At 34.9% G+C, this 21,858-nt stretch overlaps 1 protein-coding gene across 3 annotated transcripts; it reads right to left on the minus strand.

The window, feature by feature from the left end:
• Positions 1–1,107: 1,107 nt before the first annotated feature.
• On the minus strand, positions 1,108–20,831 carry LOC145694531 (HIG1 domain family member 1A, mitochondrial-like). Of its 3 annotated transcripts, none has more exons than XM_081770856.1 (3): positions 20,599–20,831; positions 12,755–12,878; positions 1,108–3,390 (listed from the first exon to the last, which is right to left on the minus strand). In XM_081770856.1, the coding sequence occupies exons 2-3, from the start codon at positions 12,864–12,866 to the stop codon at positions 3,209–3,211; spliced, it is 294 nt and encodes a 97-aa protein (XP_081626982.1). In that variant the 5' UTR covers positions 12,867–12,878; positions 20,599–20,831; the 3' UTR covers positions 1,108–3,208. The 3 variants fall into 3 exon arrangements, with proteins under 3 accessions (XP_081626982.1, XP_081626991.1, XP_081626975.1); XM_081770865.1 differs by lacking the exon at positions 20,599–20,831 and adding an exon at positions 20,203–20,475; XM_081770849.1 differs by lacking the exon at positions 20,599–20,831 and adding an exon at positions 18,105–18,255.
• Between the last annotated feature and the right edge of the window lie 1,027 nt (positions 20,832–21,858).

Raw genomic sequence — 21,858 nt, forward strand, 5'->3', positions numbered from 1 at the left:
TTCACCTGTCTTTGGGCAGAACCCCACTTCACCATCATCGCCTATAACACATCACTACCACTGGATTATCAATAGGAGTGCAAATCAATGCCACGCGTCGCAGGGGGCATAATTAGGCCTTTCTTTCATTGAATGTCAATAATGTCATTTGTCATCCATAACACACTTACTGTACTTAACACTGAACAGAAACACAATAGTTTCAGAGGCGATACTTGACACTAAACTTTTTCTGGAATTTTGGGGGGAGCTTGCAGTTTATGAATACAGGAAAGACTAACATTTAATTTCGTTTTTGTAAGATATCCAAGATTTTTAAAGGGACGCTTCAGCTCAAAAGCTCCCTCCCCCGTAAATCCGCCACTGACCACGGGGTATTAATAGCATTGGTAATCAATGCCACGAGATCTACAGGAGAGGTAATCACAGCTTTTTTTTTTTTTTTTTTATCATTTAGCATCAGTAGTTGTTTTTTCCTTCCACGCCACACTTACTTGGTGTTGTACAGCGCTAGAATTACCTCTGGTGGTGAAAATTGAAACTAATTTTATTTTCTACACCAGTCGCTTCTGCATGTTCCCGAATATATTCGTACCAAGTTTGGTTAAATTCTGTCGAGTGGTTAAGTCTCCAGAGTTCTCTGAACAGCGATACTTATTTTATGATAACCTGGTATATGAACCGTATTTATTAGTCATTCTGGAGACGTTTGCCACATGATCAAGTTTGATTTTCCAACAGCAGAGGAATACCAAAGCTTTTGTAACATGTTTGATCTCTCATGTCCAGACAAGAACTGGTAATGGACAATAGAGTTGCATCACCTTTCTCATGAATCTTAATGCCCCCTTCCGTTTCCTAGTTCAATCAATTAGTCAACCAGCTTCATCCATTATCTGCCTCCTATAATTTATAAGAAATGATGAATACAGATTTAATTAGTTAAATTGTCATTCCTGTCGTAAATGCCCAACATATAGTCGGATTCAGAATAAAAATTTGATTGCCAAACACAGCATTAACGGGAAAACGTACCATCTCTAACAATAAATTCTTTAAATAAGCAGGACTATGATCTTATGCAGACATGAAAAGAAACATAAAACATACAATGAATAAAAGAAATATTTCTTTTATTAATTCAACAGAATTCCATAATTAGATATTTAAAATAAATACAGAACTTTTGGCTCGTCCAACATTTATTCTCGATCATTCGTATCGATCAAACATTTGTTTTCGTTGAGTCCAGCTCCTATATAAAAGAAGGGATATTTCCCATTTCAGTATTTATAAATATATTTATGCGATTATGCAACATTACCTAAATGAACACAATTTTCATTTATACCATTCACACATGTACGTTCATGAAAACTGAAACAATAAAATTTGTTCATTATCAATTACGCGATCTCAGGAACAAAGAGAGTATTTCTCACAATTTCAATAACTTTTAAAGCAAAATATAGGTGATCAAATAATACAAAATGCATATATACATATTAACCCTGAATCAAGTAACCCTTGATGAGTTTCAATTTGGTCAAAAATGAATTTTCGGATATTATACCATAATTTATGAATTATTAGATAATTTGCTTTACTCATCGCTTAAGCACTAGCATGTAGTATGAAAGGATAGCACCTGTGTCTTTCACTTCCTTGCAATATTATTTATTGCTTGCCTTGCACTAATGATCTTTGGTATATTTTTGAACAATTACAGCACATGTAAGTAGATGAAGAAACAACTATTATTGTAAAACAAGCAGAGTTAAACCTATTGTGGGTAAGCGCATCAGTACACGGAGGAACTTCTCTTAAACATGAAACTATCAAAACAACATATTTCGTATTTGATTACTAAAATTTCTACCGAAAAGCCAACAACGTCTATCAATCCTGCTATACATAATAGTTATAAAGGAAGAAAACGTGTACTAATTCAGAGAGAGAAAACTTCCTAATGCGAAAGGAATTCAGAAGTATCTGCGTATAACGCTAGCCTAAAGTAAGTTTTTTTTTCTCTCTCTAAATCAACATATTATATTAATTTGAGAACAATATAACATTTGTCTCTAACCAATTCAGCGATACATAAATTTACATTAGTAATAAAGCTAAGGCTAAAGCTGTAAGTTTTCGTATTATACACGTCATGTCACTTTTATATTGAATTTACTGCCATTTTATCTCTAAATGAAACAAATAACACCAGTTAATACCTACTGTAACAAATTTTACAATAAAAATGATTCTATATGATTAATATCTTCATTCAGACCGTTTATAAAAGAAACTATAGATTTAGAATATTAAAGCACACACATGTACATACTACATTCATATTTCTCATACTACATTCATGTTTCTAAAGTTCACCACTTTTACATCAAATTTTCACTTAACACACATTTGTAGGTTGTTTTACCGGCTGAAGTATGTAGATTTGGATGACAGTCCACGGTAAGAATATTGTTCAAGATCAAGTGATGCGTAGAAAAGCTATCAATGATTCTTAAATTTCAACTCTATCGAATGATCTGTATAAAAAAAAAAAAAAATCCTAGAAATCCGTTCTTAAGATAGCTACATTACCCACAATTGAACACGACACATCTCCTTATTACGAATACACTTAAAACTCCTTTCAATGCGCTATTTTAATGGAAGATAATACAACACATCTTTAATAATAACGTTTAAATACTCTTAACACAAATATGTACAAGTATACAGCAAAATAACCTTGGAACAATTATTATTGCAAGAAAGCGAAAAAATTCTTACAGCTATACAAACCACGTGAGTCATTTATTCCTTTAATGTGTCCGAATATTTGAAAAAAATATATAATTATACGATACATTCGTACGAATAATATTTGCATTATTTCATAAATACAATCTGAGAAATTAATATGGTGTACTGCAATGTAAATTACATGAGAACATTTTATTCCTGTTAACATTTTTACTCCAGATTTGTGAGTATAAATATGAAAATATTTAGCCTCTAAAATACAATAAAATGGGGTATAGCACATATGTTGAATGGACCGCATTTACCGCATACACTATGTTATTCGAGTATTCTTCACCTAACATCGCAAAAACTAAGAAGGAACAAACGTAAAGCGCTTTTCGAACGATAAACAAAATCAATAAATAACATACTGCAATTACAATACTACGTGAAGTTATTTTCACTTTCTCCCTGCCACATAATCGGCAACCAGTTTATAACCAACTCCTAATGTAAGACACACAACTACTGCCGACTGGGCCATTACTCGCAATTGCATCAAATACACTGACGTGGACATTCCTCCTCGATATCTGTATTTATAGATACCCCAGCCAACAACTCCTATCAATCCTGCTATACCTGTAAGAAAGAACTAATAATAACCAAAGAATATCATCTTGTCATTCTACATTAAATCAACTACACTATAATACACTTCATTTCAACAGAATATGATGAAAGTTATAAGTATTTAGTTGTTCGAGTCAATATGTGTAAACATTTATTTCAATACAAAATAATCAGGAAATACCACAAAAATGAATATACGTAATGTACAGTCATATCCAAAATGACTGTCGCATATCTATAACTGTCTTGTTGGGGGAATATAATTCGATAATGAGTTGAGTTGATTTTGAGTTTAACGTCCCTTTTCAGCAGCGAGGCTATATGAGACGTGGACCTACTGATTAACGTGGAATCCGAACCACATGAGCAATTCGATAATGATTTTGCAGGGTACTTTTAATACTGTTACTATGTTATATAATCGGGAAATGTATATATGTGGTAAATTTCATAGGAAAAAAAATCATAAATACGAAAATTAGAATGAGTAAAACAAAATGTTGCTAAATGGACAAGAATTTTTTGTTATATTGTTCTTATTTACTGCTCATTTGACATGAAATTTACCACATACATGTCTTTGCCGATTATACACATACTAACATTATAAGAAATACTAAGCGAAATCGTTCTCAAATTATATTTCTGGAACAGCATATTTATAGACATGCGACAATCATTTTGGACATGATTGTACATAAGTATCAATGGCCCGCTGCCAGCGCTCCAGAAGCACGCTGACACCCTGAAAGAGACCACAGGCAACACTATCATCACTGCTGCTTTGAATAGCAGCTTTCAGTTCACTAAAATTGGCGTTGCGCGAGGCCTCTTTCAGAGTGTCATCGATAGTGATGGACTCTACTTATAAATATACTAACAATTCAGTTTCACAATCTTTTATTATATATTTTAATAAATGCTTAATGATTGTGACTCGGGCAACCTAATACATAAATAAGATTTTCTGATTGATACAGCGTATGAAATACATATTTCAAGGTAAAAATAGTACTGAACTACTTGTATTCCAAGAAGCTGACTGCAATATTTAGGATAATAGCCAGTATTCCGCTCCCAGGATCATGAAGGCTTAATACATGTTATGCAGTAAGTTCTTCACATGCTTACAACTTCAGTATTAGTGGGCATTTTAATTTCTATACAGAATCACGTATTTTTTAGTAGTAACGTATTAATAAAAACTCAACATTACGTGGGAGCTCAACAAAACTATTCCTTCTGCCTTGTTATGTGTACAATGCACTTACACGAACATTGCCTATTTCAAATTAAATATTTTTATTTCACAGATATGTGACAGTATTAATAACTCCTTGGTACTCCGACTCTTGATGTGATCTTTAACCGCCTCCTCACAACAACTATACAGCTCATTCGAAGTTCACATTATCAAATCAAATTTTCATACGTACGATTTTGTATATACACCGTAAATGAACAAAATTTGTATACGGAAATTTCGGAGTAATAATTAATATAAAATCTGTGATATAAATAGTTATTTCTGTGAACGTTTATGTATTTACTACAGTTTGTATTAACTAAAAAACTACGAGTAATAAAGGTACTTGTTACAAGAATAAACAGTTTAATTTTTGTTCATTCGTAATAATAATATTCCATTCCTTGTCCAAATTACCTTTTCTGATATTGACAGTTATAAGCATGTGAAGAACTTGTTGCATAAAATGTATTAAGCCCTCTCGGCACTCAAAAAATGGATATTTGCTTATGTATCCCAAAATATTATGAAGTATTTCATCTTCAAAGAATACAATTAGATAAGCATTTCTTCCCTGTTAGATAAACTAAGTCCTATTTTACAAGTCCTTAATTTTCAGTTCATGTTCCTTATATAGAGTGAAAAAAAAGCCCAAGTATCATTTTTTTTAGGTATGCTAGAGAGAGAGAGAGAGATGGTTCTTTTGAGATGCAGATCTAGTTTATATATACCAGATTTAAAAATGAACACTTCTTTGGCTTTTCTTCTCCTTTTTTCTTTTTCTTTCTTTCTTTTTTTAAAACAATTTTTATGATTCTAATTTAATTAACAAACTCTCTTTTCCTGCAATATACTCTACAACTGAAAGACTACAGAATACAGTACTTGCGGCTGCTAGGTTTGACCTAGGGTCGGGAACTTAATTGGTTTTCTTAGTGACATTTCTTGTTTTCCTGAAAATTTAAGTTAAGCAATCAATTAATCATTATCATTATTATTATTATTTGAATTTCGTAACTTCAGTTTTGCAACCAAGAAACCAAAATACGATTTTCAGTAACGGCCGAGACAGAAAAAGTTTATTCTTTTAGTATTAGAAGTACGCTTACAACACTTTACTCAGTTTCAGCACCATTTCAAGTACCATTTTCATCAACCGTTTTAAATATCTGTTTGAAGCGCTTTAAATAACTCTGTTTACAAAATCAAACAATCGGATTGTCTTGTTCGTGTCTTACTGTCATAAAATGAACCGTTAATATAAATGAAACGAAGGTTTCTCTTCGTGGTCAAGTTTCTAACGCGGCATTTAAGTGAGTATTAATGATAATAGCAGGAGTAATAGGGTCTATAGTACATAGCTTTCCTATGTTTACACACAGATTCTTTTCTAATACGAGGGTGGATCAATAAGTCTTCGGCCTGATGCCCTTAGAAATAAGATCCAGCCTCGGAAACTTAATATGTTGTGTTGTAGTCTTCAGTAGGCTTACACGTAAAATCTCAAGTATCTAACTCATTTTTTTTCTAATTACAGGTATGTGAATGAGGCGTTTTGTGCCATTTGCTGAAAACAGACCCTTCAGAGTACCGTGCAGTGATAAAATTCCTATTGAAAAAACAACTAAACACAAAGTAAATCCATGAAGAATTGGTGAATACGTTCCATGATTCTTCCCGATCATATTCAACTGTAAATAGATAGTCTCACAAATTCAAGCTTGGCGGAGAGTCATGTATGGACGCACCACGTGCCGGTCACCCATGCACAGTGACAAATGAAGAAATAGTAAACAAGATCCATATCTTTATGGCTGATCGAAGAGTGGCTATACGCAAAATCGTAGAGGAGACTAACGTATTATATCAACGTTTCCCAAACGGTGTGCCGCGGCACACTGGTGTGCCGCGAATGGGCCGCTGGTGTGCCGCGAGGAAATCGAAACAAAATTGTTAATTCTATTACAATCAAATTACAAGACATTGAGTCTCACATTATATTTATGAGGTAAAATGTATATCTGTGTTTCACATTACTATGAACTTATACTATGAATCTACAATTTTAAGTTTTATACTTTGTTAATATTCTGTACATTTTTAATGTTAGAAAAGTATTTGTTATCATTGTTATCACCATTATTGCTTCTTCATTGTTGCAGATTATTTCGTAACTTGAAATTTTAAAATATAATTCAATCCTTCCGACAAAGCAAACACGAATACAAATGATCTACATTTGTGTTTTAAAAGTACAAGAGATTTGTTTCTTTGTTCTTTAATCATCTTCCTTCTTAATCAAAGTTTGGATACAGTTTTCGAAAAAGAAAGAGTATTTTTAAAAACCTGAGTGCTATACTTCATTATAATTGTTTTCTATTTTTAAATTAGAATCAAAAATAAGCATAATGATTTACCACGGATGAAAACAAGTAATCGAGCTTTCTTCTCTGTGAAAAGGATATTAGTAATCACAGAAAAAAATTACCACGGTATTTTATATTTACAAATAATAATAATAATAATAATAATAATAACATCTATGAGTGTGCCGCGAGAATTCAAGTTACACCTGTAGTGTGCCGCACGTTGAAAAAGGTTGGGAAACGCTGTATTATATGATAAAGTGCATTCAATATTGGTCGATGTTTTACATATGAAAAAATTATTTTCTCGATGGGTGTCAAGAATGTTCTCCATAGATCAGAAGAGGCAGAGAAAGGTTTGTTCCCAAGAACTTTTGGCCAGGATAAAGCGTAATCCAGAAAAGTTTTACAAGCAATTTGTAACCATGGATGAGACTTGTGTACATCATTTTAATCTGGAGATGAAACGGCAATCTATGGAGTGGAAACACTATGGTTCCCCATGCACCCGTGAATTCCGCGTCGTACCCAGCGCCGGTAAGATAATGGCATCAGTCTTCTGGGATGCTAAAGGAATGTTATTCATTGACTATTTGCCACGAGACAGATAATCACGGGTGATTACTACGCTAACTTAATCTGAAGATTGCGCGAAACCATCAAGCAGAAACGAAGAGGAAAGTTGTCAGGCAAAGTGCTCCTCCACCAGGACAATGCTGCGGTCTACAAGTCAACAGTTACAATGGCAGCCATTCATGATGCTGGCTTCGAATTGATCGACTACTCACCCTATTCAGCAGACTTGGCCTCAAGTGATTTTTAACTATTTCCGAATTTGAAGCAGCAACTGCGGGGAGATTTGACAGTGATAACAATCTCATGTGTGCGGTAGAGGACTATTTTGACAGTCTCGACGAAAGTTTATTTTAGAAAGGTATGCAAATTTTGGAACACCGTTTGGCCAAGTGTATTGAGGTCCAGGGAGACAAAGTTGAGAAATTAATAAATAAATAAAAACACTGAAGATCTTATCTCTTTTCTTTCTACTCTAGGCCGAAAACATATTGATCCTCCCTAGTAAATGTGAGGTGGTTCCGTAATTCGCATAATGTTTATTTTCATATTTGCTCAGAGGTTATTTATCTTTCTAGAGGCACATAAGATATATATATATATATATATATATATATATATATATATATATATATATATACAGTGAAACCTCTCAATAACGGACACCAATGGGACATGAATTTTTGTCCGTTACTGAGAGGTGTCCGTTACAGAGAGGTTACAGTAATTTCTCGCAACGGTAATTGTATGGAGTAATATACAGTAGATATATTATGTATGAGCGTAAATACGTAAAATTCAATATGAAAATACTCTATTTAGTACGTATTTCAGTTACTGGAAGGGATGAAGGAGAAATTAATTTATGTTAAATAGTATTATTGCTGGGGGATGTGTTAATATATTCGTATATTGCAAAAGATAATGTATGTATGATCATTTTCTTCCTACATGGGAGGGGAAAGCGGGAGGGAAAGTGTTTTTTATTTATTTCAAATTTTCAGGACCTTCTCAAAAGATGCGTTAGGAACCAACTAACCGGTTAAACTCATTAGCTAGTGTCCTCTGAGAATCCTCAGTACGGTTGCGGAAAAAATATCTGTGTGTGTTTGTTTGTGCACTGGCGGAATGGATGAAAAGGCAAGTTATTGGGAGTGCCTATGTTTGTTGACTCAGCCCCAATCGCAAAGAATATCATCTTAGAGAAAGTTGCTTTACTAAGAATGTAAGAGTGGAAACATTGTTCGTTGAAAATGTTATTGTAAAACAAACAACGTTTGTTTTGTTATCTATGAAATTGTCGGAAAGATGCAAGGTCCAGAGGAAAGAGGACTAAATTTGTTAGGGAAGGGAAGATCTTTCGTATAGAATTCTTGGCCATACGACTGACCCTGCATGAGTGTTATAGCTTAGGTTTTCTAGAATTTCCCCCAGAAAGCAATTTATTGAGGGCAGAATAAAAGAATTTGAAGTTCAGCTTGAAGGTGTTCTGTTTGATGGTTCACCGGTCTAGACTCATGATAGATACACTTGTGGGGAAAATACTTTTGTCTCCTGTAATATATCGCAGAATCGAGAAAAATTCCTGTCCGTTATGAAGAGGTTATTGAAACGTTTGGGGGAAAAAAGGACTGTCCGCGTCCGTATCTGAGAGTGTCCGTAAAAAGGAGGGGTTTGTTCCATAAGAGAACATATACTTTTGCCGGGACAAAAAAATCTGTCCGTATTATAGAGGTGTCCGTTAAGGGAGGTTTCACTGTATATATATATATATATATATATATATATATATAAGGATTTGCTTACTTTGTATTATCTTTCACTTAACTCAATGAAGTAATGGTTCTAGAAGATAAATGTTCCACGTTAGTTTTCGTAACTTAAACTGTTTCTCAGAACAAGATGGGACAATGTAGTTTTGAAAAAATATGTACTATGGCCTTCTGATAAAGCCTTCTCATTCCATTCAAGAAAACAGGTTGTGTTTTAAGTTTCATTTCTTTTACTGTTTTTGATCTTACTTCCAATTTAGTATTACTAAACTTGTCATACGCAATTTTTTTTTTTCTGAACAGATTCTTAAACTGACTTGGAACTACAGAGACCGGTCAGTTTTCATCCGAACACCTCGCAGACGGCGACACCTGTCAAACCGGGCTTCACAAAGCGAAAAGAACTCAACACATGTGTATCAGTCTCTCACCTATTATGTAACAGAGTAAAGGTATTGTAGTGGGTTACATACCTCCGAAAAAAAATCGCTTTTGGAAAGGGTACGTCATGGCTTTTTCCCATGAAAATTTTAGCACTTCACGCATAGTATAAAAGCGTCAGTACAAGACTGTGTGGTAGGATGTTTGGATAGTATACACAGCAATCTCAACTACAATCTACATCAGCAAAGAAATCGCACCAAAGAGGGTGGCAGTGAAACTCACAAGACAAGATCTATGTTAAAAAAAAAAAAGCGAGACATGGCATCCAGTGAGAATCCATTACCACAGTATGTTATAGCCACATGTTTATGCATAGCCCTATCAACAGTAAATCGTGCAATCCACCATAAATTAAGGTTGCAAACTGTCTTCAAGGCCAGCATATCGCGGGGCAAAAGAGTAAGGACAGAAGGCTCCACGAGTGTACCAAGCAGATGACCACTGGAAATTTATTATGACAGTGGACGAAGCACCGATGAATTTTGTATGCCTTGCAAAATTAAGATTTTGATTTAGAAAGATTTTACGGTTATTACTGGGTTTGCTACATAAGGCAGTTTAAGATTCGTAACATCAAAAAAACGTCAAAATCATGCTGCTTATTACCACAAATATGCCCTATCCTCAGTTTACACAGATAAAAATACCAGCATTGGAGACACTATCGTGTTGAACTGTACCAGGACAAAGCTTCAAGTCACAAGGGCAAACACGTGACAGGCCTACCGATACATGGTAGCTGCAACTGGTATCTATGCTATTCTGCTAGAGGATATTCCTGTGAAGAGTCCAGATGTACTTCCATAAATTACTGTTTTTGAACTATACTAACTGCGTTTCTCGTAAGTCAGTACGCAGGGTAAATTACTTCTAGAAAGCTTACACGCAAGAGTGAAACCCGTATATCCCTGATACAGCTGCAACGAAGTATGCTGCAGTGGAGAGTGCAATTGTCTATATCAGTGGCAATCATAGTAAGCAAGATCGATGGTGTTGAAGTGCGATGTTTTAGGTAAGGAACAACTCAATCAATATGTTCAGACGGAAACGGATCAACCTCTGTAAGTTCAAAGATATTTACAAACTCTTAACAACGGTACAAACTTCTTTACGAAGTACATAAGATGGTGGTTCCTTTTTCTGAAACAGCTTTAAAACTTTCTCAAACAATAATGACGTACGTACCAGAAACTCCAACAGACTGACAGATTTCAAATTTGAATCTTTTACAGAGTGCAGTATCAACTTACACCAATTGTTTTCTCTCTCTCCCTCTCTAACTTTCCTAAATTGTTGACCATTGAGTTATAACCTTTTCACAGTTGAGATGAAGGTTAACCAGCAAATTTAATCAAAAACGCAGAGTAAACTCCATGAAAATACTACTTGTATGTTATTATTTCTGATGGAAAAGTAGGATTTACTTCTAAAAGTAGGAAATTCCCTACCTTTCTGCCTTTTAGTAACAAAAGCAGTGCAACTTTAACCTTTGATGTAAATATGCAAGTGCAACTTAAGAGAACTGTTACTGAAGAAGGCCCAAAGAACCGAAATTATATTAAAAATTATATTTTCTCGTTATAAGAGCACCTACTTTTTATTTATACACTATATATGTAAAAATGATCGAAAATGACCGATATTAGTGGGGGTCGCTGAGATGAACAATGACACTTCCGATGTCGTTTAAATCAAATTCAGCCCCGTAACTTGGAGGGGGAGATATATAAAAATGGTCGAAAATGACCGATATTAGTATCGGATCCATAATTTTCGGGGCCGCTGAGATGAACAGTGACACTTGCGACGACGTTTGAATCCAAATATGTAATTTTTACTGCCATTTTTACCTAACACATGGCATAAAGGAGTTTTACATTTAAAGTTTTTATTTCAACCCAGAGAAGCGGGCAATGAACGCTGGTACATATATAATAATTAGTTACTTCATTAACCTTTTACGTTATAGTCTATAACAGATGGAAACAGATTTAAAAAAATGGATATATTTTCTGTGCGTTGGCCACCTGCCTACCTTGATCACTTTTCAATGGAACCGACGGTAACCAACATAGACATATATCACTGTACTGTGAGTAATATAATTAGGACGCAGTACTTTTTCTCTACTCGTCTAAACAACCTTCAAACAGTGTTTAGGCTAAGCGTTAATCTTAAAGAATTCATGGAATTACTGTACTTAAGAAAAAATCTGAAGAAAAACATTAAAAAATGTAGTTTTTAATTTAAAAAAAAAACTTCACAGAAAAAAACAGTTCTTTTACAACACTATCTGGAAGTACTCCTGTTAGCCTGAAATTAGATAGAGTTCATATTATGAAACTCAGGCAAAAATCTCGAGTATCCTTCGTCGGGATGGTTCAAATCTTAAATCACGTTAAATTGATGATACATTAACATGTTCTAGAATACTTACTGAATGGTATTAACATGTGGTATTAAATTAATTATAAAAATGAACTTAATTATGATGCTATACAGAAAATTCTTAGAGAGATTTCTACCTGCTCTTGTGTTGAGCATCAAATTATTATATTAAAGAAAAAATATTGCAATATTTTAATCAATAATTAACTAATGTGCATATTCTATTTACAGAATTTAATAAGTCCAAATCTCTAGGGACAGTTTCTGAAAATCTTCCACAAAGACAATTTCAAGAACTGCAGGTCGCCTGAAGTCATTATTACCAAACCATTTTGTATCCAAATTATCTACCAAATTAGTACTATATCAGATCATGAGATTTACCATAATTTCAATTTCATGCCATAATTCAACATGTGACTGACAATAACTGATGTAATTTCAGTCCCATAGGAATACTTCCATGTTAATATTGACTTATACTACAAATGTACTCGTGTAATACCGCTTTATGTATGTTATGATTTGGCTATAATAAACATAAAAAGAGGAACCCAATAAATATAAATAACACAAATTATTACCTATAGGGAACAGAGGAGCTTCCTTTGATTTTCTTACTAATTTACTACTTTGTGTTTCTTCTGCTAAGAACGGCATACCCATGGATGTTTCCTTATCATCATTTCTAGCCATTTTTTCAGCTTCCTGCAAGCATACACATTATGGTAATAAGTCTAAAAACTTGTAACATAAAAACAATAGCTTAATTTATTTTACCAGGGCTACATATTGAAAAGACTAGCACATAAAAGAAATCAATATTACAGTAGAACAACGAATAGAAGAACAAGCTATTTTCAGTAAATTCACAATTATTTCTGATTTAACTGAATTTACAGGTAAAGGATATGAAGGTTTGAACATAATATCGCAAACTTTAAGGAAGGAAGAGGCGCAAACGCTCTTTTTAAACTCAAATCTACGGAATTTTACGAAATGAAAAAAAGAATATTAAATCCAACTAGAAATAATTTGTCAATAAAGAACAGTGAAACACAAAATCGTAAGCAATTTTATCTAAATAATCTAATATGTTAAGATATGTATTTCAACGCACTAATTTCTATAAAAGACAAAGGTTGTTCACCTGAATGATCACGAAGCACCACTCAAGGAAACACACTTTGACTTTAATATCTAACTTTATATAACCTTTCACTTTTCGTGCAAGCGGTCCCAAGTTCGATTCCCGCTGGGGATACTCGGTTGAAAAAGTAGACCTATCATCCTAAGAGAGGTTTCCTCACTCACACCGGGAAAATGCCGGGATCATACCTAACAATGATTGCAAGGCTACTTCCTTCCTTCCAAACTGCTTTCTTCGTCTTCAATTTCCCTGGTAGTCTAATCGCTGAAGGACGTCATCCCTCATATGTCACATAACCTGGCCATAAATGCCGAAGCTTATGTGCCCTTTTTATGCAAACCGCCTCAATTTTTATATGTACAGATATTCTTGAAAGCGTCTCCGTGCATTTAACATAACCCAGCATCTACCTTGAGATCTGGACATTCTGGACTCAATTTGCTTCCAGGAGACTGTCGTATACTTGAAGTTGTCCTACAACTGTTTTCTCCAGCATGTTCTCTACTCGGGAAGACTTATTTATGGAAAACCACCTCGGGCAGTTGCGTTGAAGATCAGAGATCTTTACAACATGCGACAACTGTTTGAAATCCTACTTGTCCCTGAGAAAGTTCCTGAAGGAAATACCCAGTCCTTCATCGCAAGACTGGAAGATTTCCTCAACCTTCTTCACTCCCAAATTACAGAATAAGGAGTACTTTTTCTTGGGATTTCCAGCTACTACAATCAGGGTGTCTACTCAAATTCCAAAATGAAATTTCGTGACCTTTTCATTACCAAACCATAAAATTTCGTTAACATTCTGAAGAGTGAGTTTGGGTGCGAATTAGGCCGAATTTTCGTGTATGTGATAGAAACGTGATTTGGTAGCATCTGAAGCCGACCCTAGAAATTTCTGGTGGCAAAATTTTTTTGTCTACTTATATTTGTACAGATTAAAAAAAAAATCGTGACCCAAAAGCTAAATTTCTTGACTTTCATGACCGCTTTCTGATTTCTAAACTTTCGTGACTGATAGACACCCTGACAATATTAAGGATGTTGACATTGTGCATCACTTGAAGGTGTAGGAAAATCTCTTCTGTTGAGTTACGAGTGATTTCTGGATAATGTTAGAACTAGAAGACGACAAGGCTCTTGTGACTTTGTGCCTTAGAGAACTTCTTTCTTGCAGTTTTCTTATCATTGAGAACAACCCACTACGACACTCCTGCAGAAATTAAAGTTTCTCCTTCTCTTTCAAGGCCTGCAAGAGACGATTTGTTGGTAATACAATAGAATGATGTGCCCTCAATTTTCATTACATCCGATTTCACACAGTGGCTCGTTAAATCTCTTCGAACCTGATGAATACCGTCAAGGTAAGCAGCCATTGGCTCTGGTGTTCGGAAAACAGCTTACACTTTACAAATGGATAATTAGTAGCCCTTCTACAACAGCAATCAATCAAAAAGTATTTTTCCATGTTTTCACCACTTTTTTCCTTTTTTCATCAGTTGCTGAATTTCCCTGACTTTTCCATGACCAAGGACTCATTTCCTTGATTCAAAAAAAGTTGTTTGGATAATGAATTGTTCGTTTTATATACACCCTGTTTCAAAAAGAATATACGTATTTGGAATGCATATATTTATTAAACTTTAAGACATACGAATATGAAATTTTACACACATATTTACAAACCTTTCAAGTTCAAATTACAGTTCAAAGTTCAAATTATAGATGTTCAATATGTCCTCCATACGAACAATATCACATCGATACTCAAATTCCTCCCATACTCGGGCAAGCATGTCCTGCGTCACTGATGTTATGGCAATACGGATCCGGTTCTTCAACTCTTCCAGGTTCCGTGGGAGTGGTGGTACATAGACGTTGTCTTTAACGAAACCCCACAGGAACAAATCACAGGGGTTCAAATCCGGTGACCGTGGAGGCCAGCTGAAACATGCTAAGTCACCAGCTCCTTGACGACCAATTCAACGGCTCGATAGAGTTTCATTCAGATATTCACGCACTTGGCGACACCAGTGAGGGGGTGCCCCGTCTTGTTGAAAAATGAAGTTGTCTTCGTGCAGAACCGAAAACAACCAATTTTGAAACATAGCGAGATACTGCTGACTGTTAACCGTGCTTCCATTAAAGAAGAATGGTCCGTAAACAGATGATCGGAATATCGCCCAAAACACATTGACTGAGCGAATCTCGTACATGTTCAATGACTGCATGTGGGTTCTGTAGGCCCCAAATTCGAACATTTTGTTTGTTTACCCGACCACTAACACGGAAAGTCGCCTCATCACTGAACACGATGCGTTGTGCAAAAATGTTATCATTGTCAATAGCATCTAGAATCTCGTTACAAAACGCCACACGTTTGTGTTTGTCATCAGGACGCAGAGCTTGTACGGCTTCATAACCAACCGACGTCTCAAAACACGCCAAACTGTTGTTATCGGCATTTGTAACTCCCGACTGGCACGACGAGTCGATTTTGAAGGACGTTGGAAAGCAGTGTGAATTCGTGCAAAATTTTCTTCAGGAACACGAGGGCGACCAGGACTCTTTCCTACACATCCTGTATCTACAAACTGTCGATACCATCTGCAAATGTTCCACCCATTCGGAAAATCAATTTGGTACCTCAACCTGAAACGTCTTTGCATTGTAATCACGGAATTGAAATTCGCAAACTCAAGAACACAAAATGATTTCTGCTACGGAGTAGCCATTTTACACATATGACGGTTACCAAGCAAAACCGAAGACAACTGACATCTAGCGGCTATTAATATAAACTACACTATGTATTCGTTTCTCCAACAGCCGAGCCGAGGCGCAGCGATCGATAGTTTGGACAAAATAATTCTTCGTAATACGTATATTCTTTCCAAAATAGGGTGTATTTTCATTGAATAATAAAAATAGCTTACTCTAACTCTGTGGCCTATAAACCCGAAGTTTCAGTGCCACGTTCACAAAAAGCTCTCCATTGACTTCTGTTCTTAGCGACCTGGATCAAGATTTTACTTTGTTTTCCTATTTCTACGAGATCATTCCTAATTCTGCAAATATAGTATTTCAATGAGCTTGTTTTCCTTTTCTTTTTTTTTCGATTGAGTTTTTAGATAAAATTTTATAATTGTCTCTTCATTGTTCCATTCTAGCTACATGACGTGCTCACTTGAGCCTCCTCAACATAATTACAATAACAATGTTAAATTACATAATTACAATAACAATGTTTTCTTCTGGCTTCATTGAGCTAATAGGATGAATATACATATGGGCAGATTCTCTATTTTATACCATCCTTGGTATGTACGTACAGTACTACCCTTCATTTTGTTGGAAGTATGTATTATCCGAGGTTCCTCAGGGACAAAATTTTACTTCGGTCATTTCATTCATTGAATCGTTCAACGAATCCGTTCATCGGGAACTGGCCTTCGGAACAGTTTGCGAAATATCACTAGGAACAAGGTCCTCACGAATCGAATCGGATAGAAATCAGGTCGTTAAGGCTGTAGTGTTTCTACAATTATTTAAAACATTACCATATTCAAATGCGGATGGATTTAGAAATACACCAACTTCCCATCGTAACACAGTTCTAAACTTATCAAAACTTGAAACATGCAAGATATAAAATAATAGGAGAAAAAAAAACTACACCACGAGCCACCATATTTCTCGTCTACTAAGTTATAAATGACACAACAGACAAAAAGAAACCCGAAAGCCAAAGTAGAAAAAACACAATAAAGAATGAATGAAAAATATGAACCTCATATTAGATTATATACATATCGATGGTTGAGCGCCAAAAAGGCGTAACTGCAATTTTATTAGTTTAGAGGCTTAAGTGATATGTGCCTCTCTGGCACAGAAGCAAATGCTAATAACTCAGTTATACCTTTATATCATTTTTGAATAACGTTTCAAGGATAGAGATTTTCATTAGGGCGTCTTGGCACAAGAAAATTCAATCCATTATACATGTCCTCATAGCATTACCTCCAAAATTTAAAATTCGACAGTTACGCCCTTTTGGCGCTCAACCATCGATATAGGCCTATGTGTATATTCGATTATATATATAACCCCCCTGAACAACAATTACAATTTTAAAAATACTAAAAGTAATGCGAACATCTCACAAAATTATATACTTGAAAGGGAACACGCATGCGAACCCCTCGACCAGAACCAAATATGTATCTTAAAATAATAAAAAATCAGAAATAAACACCTGAAATTTTTATGTGGTAAATATAGTTCGGAAGTCTGATACGTTAATAAATATTCCGGGTAAACTTTACAAGACAAGCTCCAGCTGCGCATCGATAAGTAGGGCCTTTTTAAAAAGTATAGTAGAGTACGGTAGGGTAGAGTAGAGTAGAGTAAGATATAAATAAGTAGGGTAGGGGTTAGGAACGGGTTAACTTAAGGTTAAGTAAGTTTTGATCCATTTTTATAAAATTATTGGTGTGTAATTTCTCGTTTCTGAGTGAGTATACCTGCTGGAGCGGGCGTTGTAAAGTTAACCTAATATTTCTTCCCAATATTATAAGAACGAGATTTCCTATTCCATACATAATAGCCGAACTACACCACTAATATCAATATTTTGTATGTATGACCCACTAACAGGATTGATGAAATTAGAGGAGTAATTCAGTTAAATTTCTTCACTGACCACTAAGTATGAATTACCACTGAAAAACAGCGTTACTTTCATTAACACATACTAATGTTGACAACAAATATAAAGGAATATCTACCACATTAGACATGAGTCGCCCGAAAAACAGTTTAACACACACAAGAAAGCATCACACCAACACGCGCGAAATGCATCTCCAACTAACTACGAAGCAAAACACATGGTAAAATCCTAAGCAAGACCACATGACGTCAAGTCATTTCCATACTATTGCGCACAGACAGAAAAGCAACAGTACGTCACCACGTGAATCGAGGCCAGTAAGGAACCTAGAAGAACAGATACGTTCTCAAAACAGGAACTAAAAGATTCAAATCACTGAATCGAAGTAAAGGAATGAAATAACGGGTAAATGCTGTATTGCCGGCCCAATTTTAGAAAATTTACCGGGTGAATTGGAAAATTTATTTTGGTTTGTGAGAAGGAGTGAGAGAAAGTCAGGTGAGGGGAATAGTTGAAGTGAAGAAAATGGCTGTTGTTGTAGGGTGTTTTTGATGTAAGCGGCACTGCATATGGAGCCGGAAGAGACTATTTGGCGGAGACGTACACTTGTTATGATTTTGTGGCGGGAAAGACAATGTGGAAATGACCCGTATATGCCAAGGTTAAGATATATCGAGTTTGAGTTTCATACAATTGTATCACAAAGAATCAAAAATAACGAGCATCAGCTGTTGAAATAGTGTGAGAGAGAAACGATCTACTGAACAGGGGAACAGGTGGTCGTAAGTGTGGAGAAACGGTAAGTGGCATTCAATGTACGTGGCAGTGCTGCTACGAAAGACACTTTTTTCTTCGAAATAAGTTGACCCTAAATAAAGTTTTACTGTTTGTTGTGTATTGGCGTTTATGATAAGTTCTACTGAAACCCATATTATTGCCAAAATCCACCTGTATTCACTACTCTCACTGACGCGCCTGCTCCCTTCGGGTACAATCCAGCGCTATCACAAGGGGTCACCAGCTTTGCCCTGTTCTTACTCGGTTAGATAGAATTCGTACTTTTTAGTGGCCACCTAGCACAGGTTGGTTTGTTTTATGAACTGTAGTTTTTATGCCATACATCTGGACGCGGTATTTATATGCAAATAGTAATTTTCTATTCTAAATTCTTAAAGTTTACACGTCTCTGGTTTGAAGTCAGCTAATCTATTGCAACGTAAGGTAACCTAATCTCACCAAGTGTGACTATATATAATACATTTTAGTACTTTTTTTTTCCTCGATTTTCGTGTATTCCGGCGATATGAACAAATGCTGAAATGACCAAGGTAAAAACTTCCCTTAGTCAAGTTTACATTAGGTCGGACAATCAGGACTCTAGTGTATTAGGATATTGTTTAGAATAGTGATGTAAAATAATTTATAATGTGCCACGTATTCTTAATTTACACGGAATCCAATGTGGACAGATTCAATGAAAGAGTTACATGTAATTATTGCCATTTATTCCTAAGATGGGTATCCGCCTAATTTTCACCAATCAAATTACGTTCAAGCATATGTAGTAGGTACAAGCAGATGAATCGCACAAATAGTAATGCAAAACTTCTAGTGAATAATATTTGTGATTAATGAAAATTCAAAAGCAATAAAACTGGTAATATTCCACTTTACACCTGTATACTTAGCTTCGACGATTAACATAAATGATATACAATATTAAGGACAATCAGATGTCAAACTACTGCTAAATGGTCGGCCTATGTTTAGCAGAAGGGGTCCAGCTCTTTTCTATAAAAAACGTTACAATTTTGGTAATTTCTCTTCACATTCGGTAAGTTTAGAGTAGGGTTGGTTAGTTTAAGTTAGGTTAGGCTAGTTTAAGTTACGTCAGGTTAGTTTAAGTTACGTTAGGTTAGTTTAGTTCATGTTATATTAGTGTAGGCGTCCCGCATAATTTCCTAAAAATGATAGAATTTCGCTTATTTCTACTAATATTACGTTAGTTTAGGTTAGTTCAGGTTAGCTTACGTTAGTTTATGTTATGTTAGGTTAGATTTGGTTGCGTTATGTTATGTCTAAGTACTTGCATCACTCATTTCTCCTGTAAATTTCGTGTTTTTTACGTGCTTCTGGACCCCTTGTACTAAACATACCCCTAATGGTCTAGTAACTAGGCCTACATTTATCTGTTAGAAGTAAAATTTTCTTACGTGCAGATATAGTATACGGATCCATACTGTGTGTAGTAGTAGGAACGGGTTAAAAGCCTCGCTAGGGTTTGTTAAATTGTTCTCGATATAAAATGGGCAATTTAAAGACTTCCCCGAATTTTTGCATACATTTTACAATCTATGGATTCGTATAGCAAAACTGCACCTTTACTTATGCTCAACATCGAACAAGGCTGTCGTACAAAGTGCAAAGTTATATAATTTTTTTCTTTAATAGGAGGAAGGCACCTTGAAAAGAAACCATTCGGTACCACTCATCTCATAGCAAGTATGTGAATATTGTAACGACAGTATAATCAATGGTACGCCTCATCTTTAATTTTTGGAATTTTGCACTGACCTACGCTACTTTGATTTTGATTTAAACCTACTTACCTACTTCCCGTACTTTAATAAATGGGTCAAGGTTACAGCAGACAAGATTTGGTAAATTAAAGAAACTAACTAAAACCACACATTTGTTGCAATTCCTTTCACAAGTTACACGTGCTGTAACTTCCTCTACTGCCAACTTCTAATAAAATCCTTATTCTTTTTTTTTTTTTTTTCTTTTAAATTGCAAAATACATTGATAATGTTACGTCAGTACGATTACGTCACTGAAAAGAAAGAAAATAATACTGGGTTATGTAGTCCAGCCAAGTACGCAGGGTAGGAAATTATTCACTCCAAAGACACGGAATGATAATTTGTCCCAAGTCCTATTTACTAAGATTTTATCACACTTGCGGCTCATTCATTCCAAACTATTTTACTGGCAACATATATTGGTTCATGTACCCAGGATTTCGTAAAGGGAGGGCGTGACATGAAATACTGTAGTTACACACCAGAGGCTCGATCAATCTAAACTATTTCATTGGCAACATATCCATATTGGTTTGTTAGGACAATCAAATAAGGCAGCGTTTCCCAACCGGTGTGCCGCGGCACAGTGGTGTGCCGCGAATGGGTCGCTGGTGTGCCGCGAGGAAATCGAAACAAAATTATTAATTCTATAGCAATCAAATTGCAAGACACAGAGAAAAAGATATATTTGTATTTCACATTACTAGGGCCTACTATGAATCTAAAATTTAAGGTTTCATATTGTGTTACTTTTCTGTAGAACATTTTTAATTTTCTGTAGAACATTTTTCTGTACATTTCTAATTTTGAAAAATAGTATTTGTTATCATTGTTATGACCATTATTGCTTCTTTATTGTTGCACACTATTTCGTAACTTGAAATTTTAAAACATTCAATCCTTCCGGCAAAGTAAACATGCATACGAATTACCTACATTTGTGTTTTAAAAGTAAAAGAGATTTGTTCGTTCGTTATTTAGAGATCCTCCTTCTTAATGAAAGGTTGGATACAATTTTCGAAAAAGGAAGTGTATTTTTAACAACTTGAGTCCTATATTTGATTGCAGTTGTTTTCTATTTTTAAATTAAAATGAAAAATAAGCATAATGATTTACCACGGGAAAAAACAGTGATCGAGCTTTCTTCTCTGTGAGAAGGATGTCAGTAATCAGAAAAATATATACTACACTATTTTATATTTTCAAATAATAATAATAATAATAATAATAATAATAATAATAATAATAATAATAATAATAATAATAATAATAATGTGTGCCGCGAGA

The sequence above is a fragment of the Thermobia domestica genome, chromosome 1 (genome assembly GCF_964235325.1).
Source record: "Thermobia domestica chromosome 1, izTheDome1.hap1.1, whole genome shotgun sequence".
Lineage (NCBI taxonomy): Eukaryota > Metazoa > Arthropoda > Insecta > Zygentoma > Lepismatidae > Thermobia > Thermobia domestica.

Bases quoted from the DNA above. Each gene is read 5' to 3' on its own strand.
- LOC145694531 (XM_081770849.1), bottom strand. The intron at 3,391-12,754 runs GTAATAATTTGT...TCTTTCTTACAG, and splicing joins AGCTCCTCTGTTCCCTATAG to GTATAGCAGGATTGATAGGA.